Source organism: Podarcis raffonei, chromosome 5, assembly GCF_027172205.1.
Source record: "Podarcis raffonei isolate rPodRaf1 chromosome 5, rPodRaf1.pri, whole genome shotgun sequence".
Classification (NCBI taxonomy): domain Eukaryota; kingdom Metazoa; phylum Chordata; class Lepidosauria; order Squamata; family Lacertidae; genus Podarcis; species Podarcis raffonei.
In genome coordinates this window covers 13,384,673-13,404,548 of record NC_070606.1, presented here as the reverse complement: position 1 = coordinate 13,404,548, position 19,876 = coordinate 13,384,673, and the positions used below count along the sequence as shown (strand labels likewise).

Here is a 19,876-nt window from a genome sequence, read left to right as displayed (position 1 = left end):
GCTAACCCAGAAATATTACCTTGGGTTAAGAAGTTTGCTTCAGGATGAGAACAGAAATCGTGTGGCGGCAGCGGGAGGCCCCATTAGCTAAAATGGTGCTTCAGGTTAAGAACAGTTCCAGGTTAAGAACAGACCTCCAGAATGAATTAAGTTCTTAACCCGAGGTACCACTGTAAAATATAAAATAATATAAAATATAAAATAAATGTTCAGAAGTCCACAAGGTAAACACACAAGTGTGTGTGTGTGTGAGTGAGTGAGAGAGAGAGAGAGAGAGAGAGAGAGAGAATAAAAAAGTACAGTCAAACCTCGGTTGTCGAACATAATCGGTTCTGGAAGACCGTTCGACTTCTGAAATGTTCGACAACTGAGGCGTGGCTTCTGATTGGTTGCAAGAGCTTCCTGCACTCAAACGGAAGCCGCATCAGACTTTCGGGTTCCGAAAAACATTCGAAAACCAGAGCATTTACTTCTGGGTTTTTGGCATTTGGGAGCCGAAACGTTCGAAAACGGAGCCATTCAAGAACCGAGCTTTGACTGTATATTTATATAAAGAGATTCTCTGAATTTCTAGACTAGCCCCCCTACCCAATCTCCTCTATGGGGTCTCATTTTAAACATCTACTACTGCATATTCATCCATACTCCAATTTTTATATCAGACCATATTATCCATCGTAATTTTTACACTAGAAGTGAAATCAAAATCCCGCCTTTGTTTCCATCTGCTTACAGTGGTCTCCTAAATAACTTACAATTTCCCCCCCATTCTTTTATGAGTTTTTGTCTTGTTGGTTTCTGAGTTTTCCAGTCAGTTTTGCCATCTACACACATGAGTATATAAACCACATGTCTGAAAAAATATAGGATAGCAATCCTGAAGCCATCTTGACTCTTAATGACCTCAAATATTTCCTCTGCAGAAGGAAATATATTGGGAAAGCCTTTCTCAATGCCACCCCACTTACAAATCATTCAAATCCTGTCTTAAGGGCATATTTTGTGTATGAATACACCTGGATTCAGAACTAAAGTATTTACCATTTCAAAAGAATGGCCAGACTGACCAGGTAATGCAATCAGTAAATATCGGGTATCTTTACAGACAGCAGACAAACCACACTCTCAAATTTCTGTTGTAGACCGCCTCTTTCTGTGAACTATGTATGATGCTTTCTTTTTTGGGGGGGGTGTCTTTGGCTAAGGGGATGGGCAATTTCTAAAGTATTTTGAACATTCTTGTGCATCCTTATTCTGGGTCCTCACCTCTTTGCAAAGGGGGTGGGAAACGGCGTTGCAACAGAAAAATAAAGATCTACATTGCATTTCTGCTTTATTAACCTTCATTAGAACTATACATACAATACATTTTACAAAGACAAAACAAACAAAAGCAAAACACAACAAACAAAACAATACAGTCATAACAAACAAAAACATCACATGTTCTCTTGACTTCCATTCATGCCCTTGTGTTATCTGAACTTCATTTTCTACTTCACCCTTTTTATTTTTATTTTTCTAGATGTTTAGAATTACTTTTTTATTTATTCCTCTACTGTCTTGCAAGATTCAGTCCAGACCTGTCAAAGCATTTTGCTTTTTACAGTGCTGCTTTATATACTCTCTAAAGACATTGCATTCTTTATCTAGTCTCTGTTTTGAGTTGTCTCTTAGTCTTCCCATCATTTTGGCTAATTCCATATATTCTATCTTCACCTGCCAGTCTAATTTGGTTGGTATCACTTTTCCTTTCCAATTTTTTGCTATTAAAATTCTAGCCGCTGTTGTCGCATACATGAAAATTCTTCTGATTTTTTGATATATTTTTTTTGTATTTCAGTGGCCATAATGCCTAATAGGAAGGCTTTTGTTTTGTTGTTGTTGTTTAAAATGAACATTTACAGATTTTTTTAAAAGTTCGTTGTATATTGTATCCCAGAATTCTCTTATTTTCACACAACTCCACCACATATGCAACATTATACCATCTGCTTTTTTACACTCTGGTTTCTCTTCAGGTCGTATAAATCTTTTGCCTTCTACATTGCATTTCTGAATGCAAAATCTGTACTCTAAGAATGTGCTGCTGCTCCTCTCCCCTTGTGCTGTGTGGAGTGTGTTTGTGTGTTTAGGGCTCTGGAAAAAGGGAAGCACTTCATTAAATGCTTTTCTAAGTGGTAAAAAGAGCTCCAGTTTTTCATGAACAGTGGGCTGTGCTGGTGGTTGGTGGCTTCCTTATAGAGGCAGGGCACCTGTTTCCTAAACTGAGCTTGCCCTCCATCATGTCAACGCACGGTCATATTAGCCATGAAAGACTTGCCCCCCAATTAAAAGGTAAAGGGGCCCCTGACCGTTAGGTCCAGTCGCGGACAACTCTGGGGTTGCGGCGATCATCTCGCTTTACTGGCTAAGGGAGCCGGCGTGCAGCTTCCAGGTCATGTGGCCAGCATGACTAAGTCATTTCTGGTGAACCAGAGCAGCGCACGGAAACGCCATTTACCTTCCCGCTGGAGTGGTACCTATTTATCTACTTGCACTTTGACATGCTTTTGAACTGCTAGGTTGGCAGGAGCAGGGACTGAGCAACGGGAGCTCACCCCGTTGCTGGGATTTGAACCACCAACCTTCTGATTGGCAAGCCCTAGGCTCTGTGGTTTAGACCACAGCACCACCCGCGTCCCTTTTTTTGTCCCCCAATTAGCCAGTGTCAAAGTTTCTAGGCAGTGCCGGATTTATGTATAAGCTAAACAAGCTATAGCTTAGGACCCCACTCTCTTGGGGACCCTCAAAAAAATTAAAGGAAAAAAAACCTGGATGTACATTTCTAAAATATAAGATACAAAATAAGTAAAATAAAACCTACATATAGCAACACTGTTTTGTGTTGTGTTGTGTTGTGCTGCAACACTGTTTTGTGTTGTGTTGTGTAGGCTCCTATGATGTTAGTAATGGGCCCTGCCTGCTAGCCTGCTCCCTAAAATATCACTGGTTTGCTCATTTCTCTATATAGGGTGCCTACATTCTGCATGTGCAAATGGCTTTAGATACCTATTAGGTCCATAAATTACCATATAACATATATTCAACACAAAAACAAGCGTATGTAACCTGAAGCGTATGTAACCTGAGGTACCACTGTATAACCCAGAGATTTCCTCAACGTCTCTACAATGTTCTCAGCTGAGATTTAGCTTCATGGAGGAATTTTGTATTGCCAACACATTCAGTGTTTTTCAGTGTTTTGTTTGCTTTGCTATTAGAAATATTTTGGCTATTGTGTGTGTGTGTGTGTGTGTGTGTGTGTGTGTGTCTCCCTCATATGTATTGTTGTTAATTCACTTCACATGTATGGTAGTGTGGGGAACCTCTGGCCCTCCACATATTCCTGAACGACAACTTCCATCGCCTATGGCTAATGCCTTCCCCCCTCTAAGTCTCTTATTTTGCGAGGGACCCCCCAGCGCTCACCTCTTGCTACCTGTATCATCACACTTTCATTTGGTAAACTGATTTTTTGGGGCTTGCAACATCACCAATTGCATCCAGCTCCAGCCTTCCATTCTCATTAAAATTACCAATTATCTTAAAGCTGTTTCTGTCTGGTTGGTAGATTATTATATCCAGTTCAATATGCAGAAGACAGAGTTTACTATGTTTCACCTTATAGCTTTACATTTGCCTCTCAACAAGTTCAGAGATTGGGCATTATCTTTATTTCTCATTCCCTTTTGATTCATATTTCTGCTCTTCTGTCAGTTCTCTTTCTGTAACATTAGAAAAAAATATATGTCCCTTTTAATCTGCTGCCTCTGTTAAATCTCTTATTCAGACCTACGTTCTGTCCTGCATTGACAACTGCAACATTTTATTCACTAGTCTTCCTGTTTCTCAGCATCTTATCTCTGTTTTCAGTTCTGCTTTCTTCATGCTTTATATGTTTTCCTTCCCTGGTTTCCTCTACTATTTTGCAGTAGGTTCAAACAACTTTTAACAAATAATTGTCTACTCATCTACTTATCCCACTATAAGAAATTATATTGTCAGTACAACCTTTCTCTCGTGCATTTTCTTCTTAATTTCCTATTTGACTTATTTCCTTTTCCTGCACTGATGTATAGCTTTTACTTTTTGCTTCTCTCCCGATGCTAGTTCAGCCTTCCCCCGCCTTTCCTTCTGTCTCTGGTGGTTGGTCTGTGTGTTGTTTTTTTTATTGTGAACCTGTGAGGTGTTTTTGATTTTGTTCTGCCACCTAGTACATTTTATGGCTGCCTGTAAAGGTTGGGCGTTTGTCATTTAAGCTACAAATCTACCAACTTCTGAAATTAGTTTGTGTGTGTCCCGTATGTTTTGTCCAGGTTATATTTGATCCTAAGAGATGTGATTGTGAGTTACAGATGCTTGAGGAATTTGATTTGTGTGATTTTGGATGTGAATGGACCTGATCCACATCTCACGGACTAATGTGTTGATTGTCACTTAATTATCCATAGGTTTTTGTAGTTTCCAAATTGTCTACTTCTCTGCTCATATTTTGAGGGAATACAAAAATACATATTTTGAGAGAAAAACATATTTATAAATACATATTTAGATACTTATTTAAATGTGGTCTGCATGTGTGTGGATCAAAACACTGCAGATTAATGTGGAAATGGAGCAAAATGGGTGAACACATTGTCACAGAATGGAAGCGGACCGATTCCACCATTTAGATCGTGGAAGGATCTGTCAACTTAGGTCCTCCCAGTTTCTCATTTTCCTGCCAACTTAAATTGGGTTCTTCACATTTCTACAGCATTTTGTAAACTTTCTTTAAAAAGCAACCCTCGTGGAAATTCTTCAATATTTTTGTGCAACTTTCTCCCAATAAGCACATTTTTGTAGGCAATTTTCTCAAGCAGTTTCTGCTGATATAACACATGTTTGCATATTGTTTTCACTGGTATATTCATTTTTATGCACATGTCAATCTATTATATGCATTTTTCTAAATGTTGGTTTGTTGGAGAACTGCACTGCAAAATTCGGATTAAGTGCAAATTTGGAATTGACCTGCAGCTCAATTCCATACATGTTTGGTAAGCATAGATAGGATCATTGTGTATCTCTGATTGCAATATCAACTACGGAGCTGTCCAGCAAACTGAAAACTATAGTAGCTAAATGGATCTTACATTTGTCTTAGTACCAGGGAATATGAAACAGTGTATTACGGTCATGTTCCTGCTCTGCTTGTGAACTTCTAGACTGGCTATAGAAAAATGCTGGAGTAGGTGGGCTCCTATCTGACCCAGCAAGGATATCCTTATGTTCTAAACTGTTGTCTTTTATTACACACTGATGTCTATCTGCCCATGCCTCTAGAGTTACGTTAACTCTCTCCATGTCTTTTCTCTTCAGGTTAGATGCTGAGGACTGGGCAATTGTGTGTCCTGGGGCTCTTTGTGTCATGGTGAAACTGATTTGCAAGCTCTACAATGAGGCTCACCCAGAAGTAAGTCCTGCCTTCATAGTCATTTGTTGGCTCTTTGGTTCCTGTTATGTACTGAAGTTTTCACCCTGGGCCAGCAGGGGGATACTGTAGATAGTTATGCAAATGAAGGATCGAAAGTGACGTTCAGTGATTGGATAGTTTTAGAAAGTTGCAACAGTTACGTTGTTCTGGAGCTCTATATAAGCAGGCTGACTGAGCTCCTCAGTTCAGTTCTGTTCCAGCTTACAAATAAAGAGCTGCTTTGGAAGAATCGCTGTGTCGTCTGATATGTTCGCCCACAACTTAACAGTTCCTTAGATTACAAGGCCCCATAAGATCAAAAGCAAATGTTGCATTGCTTTCAGATTAAAGGAGTCCTTCCAGCCTCTTTCGAGTGGGGCCTAGAAGCCCCACTTTGGGAAAACAAATGGGATTGCTGCAGCCTTTCTTTGCCCTAGTACTCAGCTCTGAAAGATGGGGAGGCATCCATTGAAGGCCAACTTCCAGAAAGTGTATAGGGAACCTTTATTCTATAAAGGTTTACCCATCAAATAATCTCTTTACCCATCAAATGATCCATCTGCTGACAAGGGAAGGGGCAATTTGTATTTCTATCAGGGTGTTGCCCAGCTCAGTACTGTCTCTACTTTATTTCTCCCTCTTTATGCCAAATCGCCTTATGTCCCCCTGAATCTGTGTAGAATTTTAGGGCATTTGGGAAGTGTGAAAACTTATGGGTAACTGAGTTCTTATTAATCTATTATTCTCTCCGTATCTGAGATCTGATGATTTCATCCCGGAATTCACACAGATCAAATTCCTTAAGCATTCCAAACTGAAAGCACAAGTTCAAAAGCAAACATTATTAATTTGGAATATTTATATCATGCTTAATAATCCCCAAATGCTTTGAAATGTATGAATCTGAATGCAATGGGAATAAAAAATGGGAATAAACGAGAGCAATACGTTCATAGGGTCTGCAACGTAGAGAAACACAGGTACTGTTCCCAATGCTATAAAGTTGTGAATTGCACTGGAAAGGAGGAGACGAAAACTACTTAAAAGTATATGGCATGTTGCTGAATGACACTGTTGCCCTTAGACTTCACCCTCATGCAAACTTGTGAGCTCGTCTGCTGATTTCTAATTGCACCTCCTGTATCCCTGACGAATTGTGGGAGTGATTTGTAGGAAAATCAATCTATAAGCTGGGGAAACAGAGACTAATTTCCTGCCACCATTAATTTTTTTTCACTAAAACCCCCTTTTTACTGGAATGAGCATCCCTGAAAACAGCACATTTTATTCAAAACAGGGCAATCTTGTTATTGGCAGGACTGCTGTCATAATGAGACCAATCAATTCCTTGTACTCCATTATGGCCATATTGAATTTATTTGGGAGATTACTTGTTTACTTAGCCAAGATCAACATAGGTTTTCTTTTCTTTTCTTGACCTTGCTTTTTCCCCACTGAAATAATTATTAGGAAGTGCAATATTTAAAGCACAAAAAGCATTAGAAGCTACTTTAAAATATCTAGATTAAGATGCTCTCTCAGTTCTTGGAGAATTGGAGAACATGGTCCCTTAAGAGTTCTTATGAAAAAAAACTCTTAGAGATGGAGAAGAGTCCATTTGGGCATTGAGAGTCTGTTTCTCTAGGACTGGCCTGAACTAGTCATTAACTCATCCAAACCCAGCTCATCGGCCATGTACTTGTGGCCTAGTGCCACCCTAGCTGTACAGACCCAATCAGAAGAATTGTCAGGCTGGCGATAAGAAGTCATATATCATTGACTTCTGCTGCAGCATGGTACCATTGGCTCCACTCAGGACTGGGAAGAGGCCAAAGATAGAGCAATAATAGCTCATTATGGTCATACTGGCATGCAGGTGGTGCTGTGGGTTAAACCACAGAGCCTAGGGCTTGCCGATCAGAAGGTCGGTGGTTCGAATCCCTGTGACGGGATGAGCTCCCGTTGCTCGGTCCCTGCTCCTGCCAACCTAGCAGTTCGAAAGCATGTCAAAGTGCAAGTCGATAGTACCGCTCTGGCGGGAAGGTAAACGGCGTTTCTGTGCACTGCTCTGGTTCGCCAGAAGCAGCTTTGTCATGCTGGCCACATGACCCGGAAGCTGTATGCTGGCTCCCTCGGCCAGTAAAGCAAGATGAGCGCCGCAACCCCAGAGTCGGCCACATCTGGACCTAATGGTCAGGGGTCCCTTTACCTTTATGGTCATACTATGGTTTTCCCAGTAGTGATGTATGGAAGTGAGAGCTGGACCATAAAGAAGGCTGATCGCTTTTGAATTGTGGTGCTGGAGGAGACTCTTGAGAGTCCCATGGACTGCAAGAAGATCAAACCTCTCCATTCTGAAGGAAATCAGCCCTGAGTGCTCACTGGAAGGACAGTACTGAAGCGGAGGCTCCAATACTTTGGCCACCTCAGGAGAAGAGAAGACTCCCTGGAAAAAACCCCTGATGTTGGGATAGATTGAGGGAACAAGGAGAAGGGGACAACAGAGGACTAGATGGTTGGACATCTAGTCATGAGTTTGACCAAACTGCGGGAGGCAGTGGAAGACATGAGTGCCTGGCATGCTCTGGTCCATGGGGTCACGAAGAGTCGGACATGACTAAATGACTAAACAACGAAGCTCATTATTATATTATTAAAAATCCCACCATGCCCCGACCATTTTCTTTTCTTTTTTAGATTTTTGGCAATATTTACAAAATCCCAAGAGTATCAAAAGACAATTGAAACATACCCTGTTCGCCAAAAAAATGCATAGCAAGGCAAATCTTTTCTGCAAAGTCACACGGAATTTGTTCTTTGCACAGTTAATACAAGGAGACTTACCATAAATTTTGCCACTTTTCTCTCAAGTTTATGGAGCTATAATATATATTCAGCTAGCTATAATAGGGAATTCTGATTAATTGACCACGATACCATGCAGTTTGATAGCTCTCTTTCTTCATGTTTTGTGACCCAGCTAGATTTGCTTTCCAGGGGGAAGTTTAGTGGGCTGTAAGTTGAGGCAAGTAGATGTGCATAGCCTATAAAGGTGTTTAAAAAAAAAAGGTAAAGGACCCCTGGATGGTTAAGTCCAGTCGAAATCAACTGCAACACTCATCTCCACTTTCAGGCCGAGGAAGTCAGCGTTTGTCCACAGACAGCTTTTCCGGGTCATGTGGCCAGCATGACTAAACCACTTCTGGCACAACAGAACACTGTGACGAGTGCCAGAGTGCACAGAAACGCCATTTACTTTCCCGCCACAGTGTTACCTATTTATCTACTTGCACTGGCATGCTTTTGAACTGCTAGGTTGGCAGGAGCTGGGATAGAGCAACGGGAGCTCACTGCATTGCAGGGATTCGAACCACTTACCTTCTGATCAGCAAGCCCAAGAGGCTCAGTGGTTTAGACCAAAGCACCAACTGCCACCCGTGTCCCTGCATAGGCTATAGCTAGGGTAGGAAAACATGAGACTAGAGGGCCAATTATGGCCATCCAGGTTTCTCTCTGTGGCCCCCAGGACTCTTCCCAGGCCACAATCCCTCTCCATGCTGGAGCTAGAACAAATTTGAGACAAAACTTCTGAAAATTCTCTTCTGCGAATTCTGATGGTGAAAATAAGTGTTAACATTAACCAAATATTCAATATTTGTCATCAGACATTTGCGTTCAGTTCCCAGTAGGACTATAATATGATAGCTGGCATGGAATAGCAGCTAGCTTTTGAAGAAACCTGACTTATGGCAGTGAACGTTTGATACTAGCTGACAGCAGGCAGGGAACTATAATCGGTATTTGACAGCTGCCTTGAAAAAGAATCTAATAACTTTATATGAACCCCATTCATTAATCCTGTCCGTCAGTACAAGCAAATTTCAAATTTTTATTCCGAAGCTGGATGCTGAATTCCGGGGTGAGGTTTCTTCATTAGTCTGGCTTTCAGATTTGGAGAATCTGACAAACCATTTTTTATGATTCTGAATCATCTCTCTATATATATATCCCATGAGAGTTCAGGCTTCCCTTGGAGAAATTAGCAAGCCCCTCATATTCTTTTTAAATTTTTATTGAGTGTTTATTTAGTTACTATATTGTTGTTTAGTTGTTTAGTCGTGTCCGACTCTTTGTGACCCCATGGACCAGAGCACGGCAGGCACTCCTGTCTTCCACTGCCTTCCGCAGTTTGGTCAAACTCATGCTGGTAGCTTCAAGAACACTGTCCAACCATCTCGTCCTCTGCCGTCCCCTTCTCCTTGTGCCCTCCATCGTTCCCAGCATCAGGGTCTTTTCCAGGGAGTCTTCTCTTCTCATGAGGTCGCCAAAGTATTGGAGCCTCAGCTTCAGGATCTGTCCTTCCAGTGAGCACTCAGGGCTGATTTCCTTCAGAATGGAGAGGTTTGATCTTCTTGCAGTCCATGGGACTCTCAAGAGTCTTCTCCAGCACCATAATTCAAAAGCATCAATTCTTTGGCGATCAGCCTTCTTCATGGTCCAGCTCTCACTTCCATACATCACTACTGGGAAAACCATAGCTTTTACTATACGGACCTTTGTTGGCAAGGTGATGTCTCTACTATATAATAGAATACTATATAATAGAATATAAAATATAGAATATAAAAAATATAGAGTATCGAATATTACATTTGTAGATTCCTGTTTTCAGCAGTACATTCCATTTTGTATCTATTTCATTACTAAACATGTATATAAATATAAAGTTTCCATATTTCTATTATTGTGACTTCCCTCCACCACAGCTTGACATCTTTTGATATATATTTAAACATACTATTGTCAATCTTTCCAACATCAGGGTCTTTTCCAAGGAGAAGATAAGACTCCCTGGAAAAGACCCTGATGTTGGGAAAGATGGAGGGCACAAGGAGAAGGGGGCGACAGAGGACGAGATGGTTGGACAGTGTTCTCGAAGCTACTAGCATGAGTTTGACCAAACTGCGGGAGGCAGTGGAAGACAGGAGGGCCTGGCATGCTCTGGTCCATGGCGTCATGAAGAGTCAGACATGACTAAACGACTAAACAGCAACAACATTGTGCTATATATATTAGTTACTTTAATCTCAAGAACAATCTTATGATAATTTTTTCTTAGCTTTACGAACTTAATCAATGCCTATCAATAAATTTGTTTTGGAATGATGTTTCATCATATATTCTTCCAAACAGACCCTTTCCTTCTTGAGTTTCTGATTCGATGGAAGTCTAATGGCTGCTGTCATTTTGGCCAGCTCTGTAAATTCACACAATTTGTTTAACCAATCCTCTATTGAGGGGACAATGTCCCCTTTCCAGTTTTTAGCTATTAGTAACCTGGAAGCAGCCGCGGCAAGCCCCTCATATTCATTCTTTCTGTTCCCTCCCCTCTGTCATTTCAGCTATCATGGGAAATCCAATACGCTGTGGCCAATCACATCCAGTCCTTGATGAAGATGGAGAAGAATCGCCAGCTGGCCTGTGGAGCTGGCCTGCTGAACGCTCTTGTTACCTCCTGCTTAGAGGTGCTGCACAATCACAACAACCCCTTGCACCTGCCTCTAATCAGACTCTTTGAGAAACTTGCGTCCCAGTCAATTGAGCCCAATGTCTTAAGGTACTTCCTTTCAGGGATTTTGGTTCTGGAACATTAGGGACTTATGGTCATCTCCTCTTGAGGCAAAGGGGGACTGAACCCTCCTTGTAGCTAAGATGCTTAGTAGATGCTTTGTCCGCATCAGGGGTCAGCAAACATTTTCAGCAGGCGGCCGGTCCACTGTCCCTCAGACCTTGTGGGGGGCTGGACTATATTTTGGAAAAAAAACATGAACGAATTCCTATGCCCCACAAATAACCCAGAGATGCATTTTAAATAAAAGGACACATTCTATTCATGTAAAAACATGCTGATTCCCGGACCGTCCGTGGGCCGGATTTAGAAGGCGATTGGGCCGGATCCGGCCCCCAGGCCTTAGTTTGCCTACCCATGGCCTGCATGTTATGAAAAATCTGTTGTTGGCAGCACAGAAGTTGACAACCGCGTTAAGAATGGTGTCCCTTCCCGAAGATGGCATTTCTCAATTTGTGCTAATGCAGGTTATTTGGCGTACTTTCATGCTGTATTTGATTAATCTGCATTTATGAAACAAATCAATAATTGCTCTTTAAAGTACAAAAACCAACAGAACAAATACTAAAGAAGCCTGTTATAATGATCTGAAACATGCTTAATTTTTCCAGCACTGTTGGCTTCGGCTACCAGTTCAGGATCAGTCCCAATGGATAAGCATGCTTACCTGTATTATAGATATAAAATGAAGCTTCCAAGTATACACACAGCTAAAATGTATATATATATATATTACTGGCGCGTGCCTTACTTAGTAGTATGCTTAGATTTCAGATAAGGATTAGCCAAACTGAATTCATTTCTCACTAAAATTGACAGGCTGAAGACTAAGCTATACAGTATTTAAATTAATTTATTTAGTGAAATGGAAGCATGGCGTACAAGTGAATTGGTGTGTGTTGATAACTGTTTTTTGGCCTCTGACCATCTGTCACTGCAGAAGAGCAGCAACTATCATCCCCACCTGACTGCCTCTCCTTTCTTCCAGGAAGGACTGGGCTCCCTCTGGATGAGTGGAAGCAGGCAGATGTTGGCAGCTGCTATTTTTTTACTGGGTTAGGCTGCCTCACACAAAGGTTCCTGTCGCTTTTGCTTGGCCATGTGAGCAAAATCTTACTTTCTTTGACTTGCCTTTTTCAGACAGTTCCTTTGCCTCAGGACAACATGGCTGCCTGTAGCATCAAGGCCTGGTGTGAGTCCATCCTCAACTTCTCTCTGTGACAGAAGTGGCTCATGTCATGCATCTGGGAATGAAGGTGAGGCCTGGCCAAGGAGCAGAAGTTCTGCAAAGCTCCTGACTGACATTCTTGGGTGGGAGCTATCTGGCTTCCTGACAGTTCTTTGGCAGTAATTGTGTTTTTTCCATGGATGACGGCAACAATTCCTAGGCATAGCTGCCCTGAAGAAAGGGTAGGCTTTGTCAGGCGCTCGTCCTACTCTCGAGTAGGACCCTGGCAGAGACACATGCCTGACTGGCATGTTCCCTCCCTCCTGGTAGATCATCCAGGAGCTTAAAAGCTTTCTTCTGCCTGAGCATCACAGTGACCAATGCCAACTGACATTGACACACTTAGAGATCTGCAGAGCCTTTGCAGCTTGCATAACAGACCTCAGCAACTCAGTATTTTGGCTAATCTACTTTATTTACATATAAACACACAGAGGGCACTGCAACATGGCTCCCTCTCTCTCTAGCATCAGACAGCATAGAGAGAAAGAACAAAGGACAATAGTCCCACCTCACGGAACACAGTAACACAAATATCCTGTCTCCATCACTTCCCACTCTGTAGAGTCAAAACATACACCGTCATGTGATAGACAAAAATCCCATGACTGCAATCATGGAGCAGGAATTCTAACAGGCTTCACATTGCTGGAATGGATTTACTTTTGATCTGATCCTTCAGGGCTTTTCTAACTTTCTTATGCCCTGCCTAATGTAACAGAGCCTATATCATACCCTCCAACATTTTCCCGATGAAAATAGGAATGTGCCGCTTTCAAAACTGCAATAGCAATTAGGCGATGTGTAGCCACACCATTAGATAATGTTCCTGTCTTTTATTTCCAAGCAAACTAGATTGAAAATCAACTGTTTTGCCATAGGGAGCGGGTGGCGCTGTGGTCTAAACCACCAAGCCTCTTGGGTTTGCCGGTGAGCTCCCGTTGCTCTGTCCCAGCTCCTGACAACCTCGCAGTTTGAAAGCATGCCCGTGCAAGTAGATAAATAGGTACCACTGTGGCGAGAAAGTAAACAGCATTTCCGTGCTCTCTGGCACCTGCCAGTGTTCTGTTGCACAAGAAGTGGTTTAGTCCTGCTGGCCACATGACCCGGAAAGCTGTCTGTGGACAAACGCCGGCTCCCTCGGCCTGAAAGCGAGATGAGTGCTGCAACCCCATAGTCGCCTTTGACTGGACTTAACCATCCGGTGGTCCTTCCCCTCTCCCCCTTTTTAAAACCTTTTTACCTTCTAGGAGAACAAGGGAGAAGTTCATGGTGAGCTCTGGCACCTCTTTTTCTAGAAAAATAGCACTGGTTGTACAGATCAGCCCTCAGATCACAGTCCTAACTCCCAGTTGTGGAATGCTTTGCTGTGTCCCTATAGCTACACTTCTTCTTCCTCCAGTTGCACCTCCCAGAAGTTCTCCCTTGAAGGCAGAACCCAAGATTCATAACAGAGTGCATGACACTATGCGTTTGCCGTTATAGGTTCTGTAGTCACTATAGCGAACAGTTCTGCAGATCTTCATCGGGCTTCCCTGGGCTCAGACGCATCCTGGGTATCCAACAGCTCTGCCGTAGCTCTCCAGGCAGCCATGAGCCTGGTCTCCATGACGACGCCACGCAGCCTGGATTCCCATCATGCCTGCCTGGCACCTTCATTTGTGGAATTTGACATGTCCCTGGAAGGATACGGGTACTGCATTTGCTTCTGCCTCTCTAGCTTGGCACTAACACCCTCTGCCTTTGGCCCCATATATTTTGCATTCCATTTGCAAGAATGGCACACAGTTTCATTGTAGTGTCACATTTCACATTGGACACATAATCTGGTGAACTGGGTTGGATTCCCTGCTCTTCCACATGCAGCTGCTGGGTGACCTTGGGCTAGTCACACTTCTCTGAAGTCTCTCAGCCTCGCTCACCTCACAGAGTGTTTGTTGTGGGGGAGGAAGGGAAAAGGAGATTGTTAGCCGCTTAAAGGTAAAGGTACCCCTGCCCGTACGGGCCAGTCTTGACAGACTCTGGGGTTGTGCGCCCATCTCACTCAAGAGGCCAGGGGCCTGCGCTGTCCGCAGACACTTCCGGGTCACGTGGCCAGCGTGACAAGCTGCATCTGGCGAGCCAGTGCAGCACACGGAAACGCCGTTTACCTTCCCACTGGTAAGCGGTCCCTATTTATCTACTTGCACCCGGGGGTGTTTTCAAACTGCTAGGTTGGCAGGCACTGGGACCGAGCAGCGGGAGCGCACCCCGCCGCGGGGATTCGAACCGCCGACCTTTTGATCGGCAAGCCCTAGGCGCCGAGGCTTTTACCCACAGTGCCACCCGCGTCCCTTGTTAGCCGCTTAGGGTAGTGATAAAGCGGGATATCAAATCCAAACTCTTCTTCTCTTCTTCTTTCGTATTCCTGTCACTTTGCCAGCTTGCAGACAAATTGCCTATTTATGAGAACAAAACAGGCCATGGGTCAAATGCACGACAATTCCACGCTAAGGGTTTCTCGATTCTACCCTGTGATGATTTATAGCAGGGGTCAGCAACCTTTTTCAGCCATGGGCCGGTCTAATGTCCCTCAGACCTTATGGGGGGCTGGACTATATTTTGGAGGGGGAAAAATGAACAAATTCCTATGCCCCACAAATAACCCAGAGATGCATTTTAAATAAAAGCACACATTCTACTCATGTAAAAACACGCTGATTCCCAGACTATCCGTGGGCTGGATTTAGAAGGCGATTGGGCCGCATCTGGCCCCTGGGCCTTAGGTTGCCTAACCCTGATTTATAGCTTTGAAGCTTGTGATGGGAGATGGCCGTGAGAGTGCCCCTGCCATTGAGATGAATGGAGAAACCCTTTCACACCCAGGGCCTGCATATGTACTTGAGAACCCATCCAGTGCGTGTACCCCCTGAACCAAGATCAGCATCTTTGATCCCACCTTCTGTTGATGTAGGATTAGGCAGCCTTTTGAGTTTGCCTGGAAATCTTCATCCCGAAGAGCAGAAAGGAGGCTAATTTGTAGACACATGATGATGGTGGTGGTGCTACCACTATTGGTGATGCATAGCCTCCTTGGTTGCCTATGCTTTGAGGTCCTCCCAAAGATTTTCAGTAAGCAGGTAGCCCAGGAGGTAAGCATGAAAACCTCGTCCCCATGTTTTCCTCACCTTTTCCCCATTCTAGAGAGCAGTTTCTTTTCACGAATGGTCAAATCCATCAGAAAATATCGTAAGAGATGGAGCCTATCCAGCCTTGGCCCTGTTTCTGTGGAACTCCTTCCTCTTGGATATAGGTTTAAATCCCATCTTCATTAACATTACACGAGCCTCCAAATATTTTTATTTCAGTCTGCTTTTAATGGAGGTGCTGTGCTAGATATTTAAAGCGTTACTGTTTCTTTTCATTTTCATTTGTTTTATTTTAACTGCTGTGCCAGCTGTTAAGTGCTTTTGTATTTATAAGGAGATTTTTTCAATGTGTTGTATAGTTTCAACGTTAACTTGAGTGGCCTTGGGAGGGCTTTGTACTGAAAGGTGGCATATAAAATATTGAAAGTAAAATAAAGGAATGAATGAGTAATAATAAGTATTAGGTAGGGGGGAGTCTAGAGCAGGCCCAAAGCTGATTGTGAGAGACGTATTCAAGTAGTCTTTTGACTGCTATCGATCTATCAAGATACCAATATTGTCTTGTCTTTCTGTGCTTTTCCAGTTGTCTGTTTCTTCCAGCATTGTCTACTGTTCTGGGCCCCAACGCTGAATCCTCCATCTTGGGAGGAACTGGGAAAGGTAAATATTTCCAGGTGAACATAAAGTCTGGTGCAAACTGCGAGAAGGACTTAAAACTACCCACATGTTCTACACCCTTCAACCATTTGAATATGGGGAGGCAGCTGACTGGGGAGGAACAGGAAGCAAAGGAAGAGCAGAACCTTCTTTTCCCTGGCCAGCTATCGGCCAGCACAGGGAAGCAGGTGGCGCTGTGGTCTAAACCACTGAGCCTCTTGGGCTTGCTGATGAGAAGGTCAGCAGTTCAAATCCCCACAAGGGGGTGAGCTCCTGTTGCTCGGTCCCAGCTCCTGCCAACCTAGCAGTTCGAAAGCACGCCAGTGCAAGTAGATAGATAGGTGGCGGGGAGGTAAACAAAGTTAAACTACCAAAACTAATTAAGCACATGTATTTCTGGGATAAACAAAACAGAACTACAAAGGAGTGCATCTGGCAACCCCGGGAGGTGATAAACAAGCAATATACATGATAAGAAGGATGGCCAGGAAGACCGTGATCATTATCACCTTCAGGTGAGATCTGTTTCCTGGCCCTAAGATTAACATCCTAAGATTAACATATCAGAAAACCTACATCAAAGAAGCTTGCCCACTGTCTTTGATGACCCAGGATGCCTGCCTGATGAAGCAACTGGCAGTGTACATGACTGGTCAAGAAAGAGAAATGGAACAGGGATGCAGAGGTGTAGATTGATCAAAAATCATATCAAAATAGTTTAAACCCAGTCAACACAATGCTTTCATTGCTGACACAGATGGCTTACTGTATATTTGTTATGATTCCTCATAGCAATCGCACCTGATCACTAAGGGATCCGCAGAGTTTGCACATCATGCGTGACAGGCCTCAGCAACTCAGCATTTTGGCTAATCGACTTCATTTACATATAAACACACATGGAGCACTGCAACATGGCTCCCTCTCTCTCTAGCATCAGACAGCAAAGAGAGAAAGAATAAAGGACAATAGTCCCATTTCACGGAACACAGTAACACAAACATCCTGTCTCTGTCACTTCCCACTTTGTGGAGTCAAAACATATACCGTCATGTGATAGAAAAAAATTGCATGACTGCAATCACTGAGCAGGAATTCTAACAGTGCTCCGCTGACATTAAAGCTCCTGGAGGCAGACATATTTCCTTGTGCCTCGGGATAACTTTGCACTACCTGCAGCCAGGACAGTCCAAGCGCATCGCTACTTGACTTGCAACCTTCCTTTCTGGTTCTCTAGGCCCCAGGCCGTTCCCCCCATTGGATGGCCTGACTTTCTCCTCCTGGTTCCTGGTCAGCAAGATGGGCTCTGTTCACAGCGGCCACCCTCTCCGGTTCCTCACGCTGGTGCGTCACATGGCAAGGACAGAAGAAGAATTCGTCTGCTTTGCTGTGAGCTTTTCTCCCATGGATGGTTGCCTGACCATCTCCACTGAGGAAGTGGCATTCCAGACCCTAGGTAAGGCCTGTGTACGGTCAGGGCCAGGGCCCATGAATGGCCTTGGTGAAAATGCAAAAGAAAAAAGCTTGCTAAGATATATAAGACTGAATCAGATAAGTGCTGGAGATGCAAAGAGGTTGAGGGAACATTCTTTCCTAGGTGGTGGACCTGTAAAAGGGTAAAAGAGTATTGGGAAATAATCCACAATGAATTGAAGAAAATGTTTAAAACTACTTTTCAAAAAACAACAACACCCAGAGTCCTTTTTGTTGGGGATAATTCAGATGGAAATTCCCAGTGTCAAAAATGGTTATTTATGTATGCTACTACTGCGGCCCGTGTTTCGTTAGCCCCAAAATGGAAAATGAGCGAGGTCCCGAATTGTACGTTTCCGAGCACAATTCAAAGTGTTGGTGCTGACCTTTAAAGCCCTAAACGGCCTCGGTCCAGTATACCTGAAGGAGCATCTCCACCCCCATCATTCAGCCCAGACACTGAGATCCAGCACCGAGGGCCTTCTGGGGGTTCCCTCACTGCGAGAAGCCAAGTTACAGGGAACCATGCAGAGAGCCTTCTCGGTGGTGGCGCCCTCCCTGTGGAACGCCCTCCCACCAGATATCAAACAGAACAACAACTACCAAACTTTTAGAAGACATCTGAAGGCAGCCCTGTTTAGGCAAGCTTTTAATGTTTGATGTATCACAGTATTTTAATACTTTTTTGGAAGCCGCCCAGAGTGGCTGGGGAAGCCCAGCCAGATGGGCGGGGTATAAATAATAAATTATTATTATTTTATTATTATAAAGAAGAATGGCAACATAAGCTGAAAGAATATGCGCAGCTTGCAGACTTAACATATAGAATAAGAGGACAAGAAGAACATACGTTTAAAGAAGTTTAGAAAGTGCTTATTGAATATACTGGGGGGGGGGAATTGTGTACACTTGGAAATATGGGCAGCATTAAGATAAATTCAACAGTGTAAATAAGCTTTGATGGATGTAATAATGGAACACCGAATGGTTTAGTTTATGTATCATATGCAAGGACTTATGTTGTGCAAAATGAATCATGGAAAGAGAAGAAGGGAAGTCATTTTAAGGTTGTTTAAATGAATATTCTAAATTGTAAGAGAGCATATAACCGAAAGCAAAGCCAGCATGAGGTGCCTATTCTGGCAATTTCCAGATGCATTGCTGACCAGAGAGTAGGGTCTCTTTGTGGCTCCCAACTTTCAAGTCCAGGGCCAAAGCCAACATTTTCTTCTTTTCTTCTTTTTAAATACTGCATTTAGCTCCCCCCACTTTCCCCCTTCATTACACCATTAAGCAAGAAGGAACGAGGTTCACCCATCTACAGAACGGTTCGCAACCCTGTTTGGAAAAGAAACATTAAGGAATCTGCTTGGCTCCCCTCCTAATTAGTGCTACTTTGAAATTCCCTTCTAATCTACTTCTTTGTACATCTGTTAATTTCTGCTGCTTCTTGTTCCCAATTGTGGTATCCACCCCAATAAAACCTTCCTTCTTGAGGTTCTTTCCTGCAGAAATCTTGGATTTATAATGTCCTGAAACAGGGGTGGTTCTCCACCTGGCACTGTAGGGGACAAACAATTTCCTGGCCTTGCCTTCTGCGGGAATAAGAGTCAAACTTTTGCTTGTCCCCTTGCTTGCTGACGCCATGGTAAATCCAATTTCTGCGTAAAGCTGAGCCAATGTACAGATTCTGTACTTAACAGTCACCGTTTCCTTCTGAGGGTCTTGCCACATACTTTCACACAATAAATAAGCAATGGGTGCTTATTTGTCCGGTGGGGGGGGGCAGACATTTTTCTAGACTTGAAACAGCTTTGAATTAGGGATATCACATTTGCCAACACTCAAACTGCAACGTTTTAACATTGGAAATCTGATCTTTCTCTTCGAGCGGGGTCTTCTGCCACGATTGTGAGTGCTGCGTGGAATGTCGTTGCACAAATGTTGCCAGCAGCTGCACGGATAGTCTTAAGATTCCCCAACCCCTCCCAGTCAAGATATATTTCTCCAGGGTTCCCACCCAGAGGAGATGTATTTGCAGTCACTGAGGAATCCTAATGTTGCTGTTGTTGTTTAGTCGTTTAGTCATGTCCGACTCTTCGTGACCCCCTGGATCAGAGCACGCCAGGCACTCCTGTCTTCCACTGCCTCCCACAGTTTGGTCAAACTCATGCTGGTAGCTTTGAGAACACTGTCCAACCATCTCGTCCTCTGTTGTCCCCTTCTCCTTGTGCCCTCCATCTTTCCCAACATCAGGGTCTTTT

General features: G+C 43.4%; 1 protein-coding gene across 1 annotated transcript in view; it reads left to right on the top strand.

Moving 5' to 3' along the window:
• WDFY4 (WDFY family member 4) overlaps positions 1–19,876 on the top strand; it is a 174,189-nt gene that overhangs the window by 26,510 nt on the left and 127,803 nt on the right. Inside the window, exons 10-15 of the mRNA XM_053387394.1 lie at positions 5,404–5,497; positions 10,900–11,114; positions 12,267–12,382; positions 13,840–14,047; positions 16,066–16,142; positions 17,377–17,595. Of these exons, the coding sequence (XP_053243369.1) occupies positions 5,404–5,497; positions 10,900–11,114; positions 12,267–12,382; positions 13,840–14,047; positions 16,066–16,142; positions 17,377–17,595 (929 nt within the window). The remainder of the gene's footprint in view (positions 1–5,403; positions 5,498–10,899; positions 11,115–12,266; positions 12,383–13,839; positions 14,048–16,065; positions 16,143–17,376; positions 17,596–19,876) is intronic.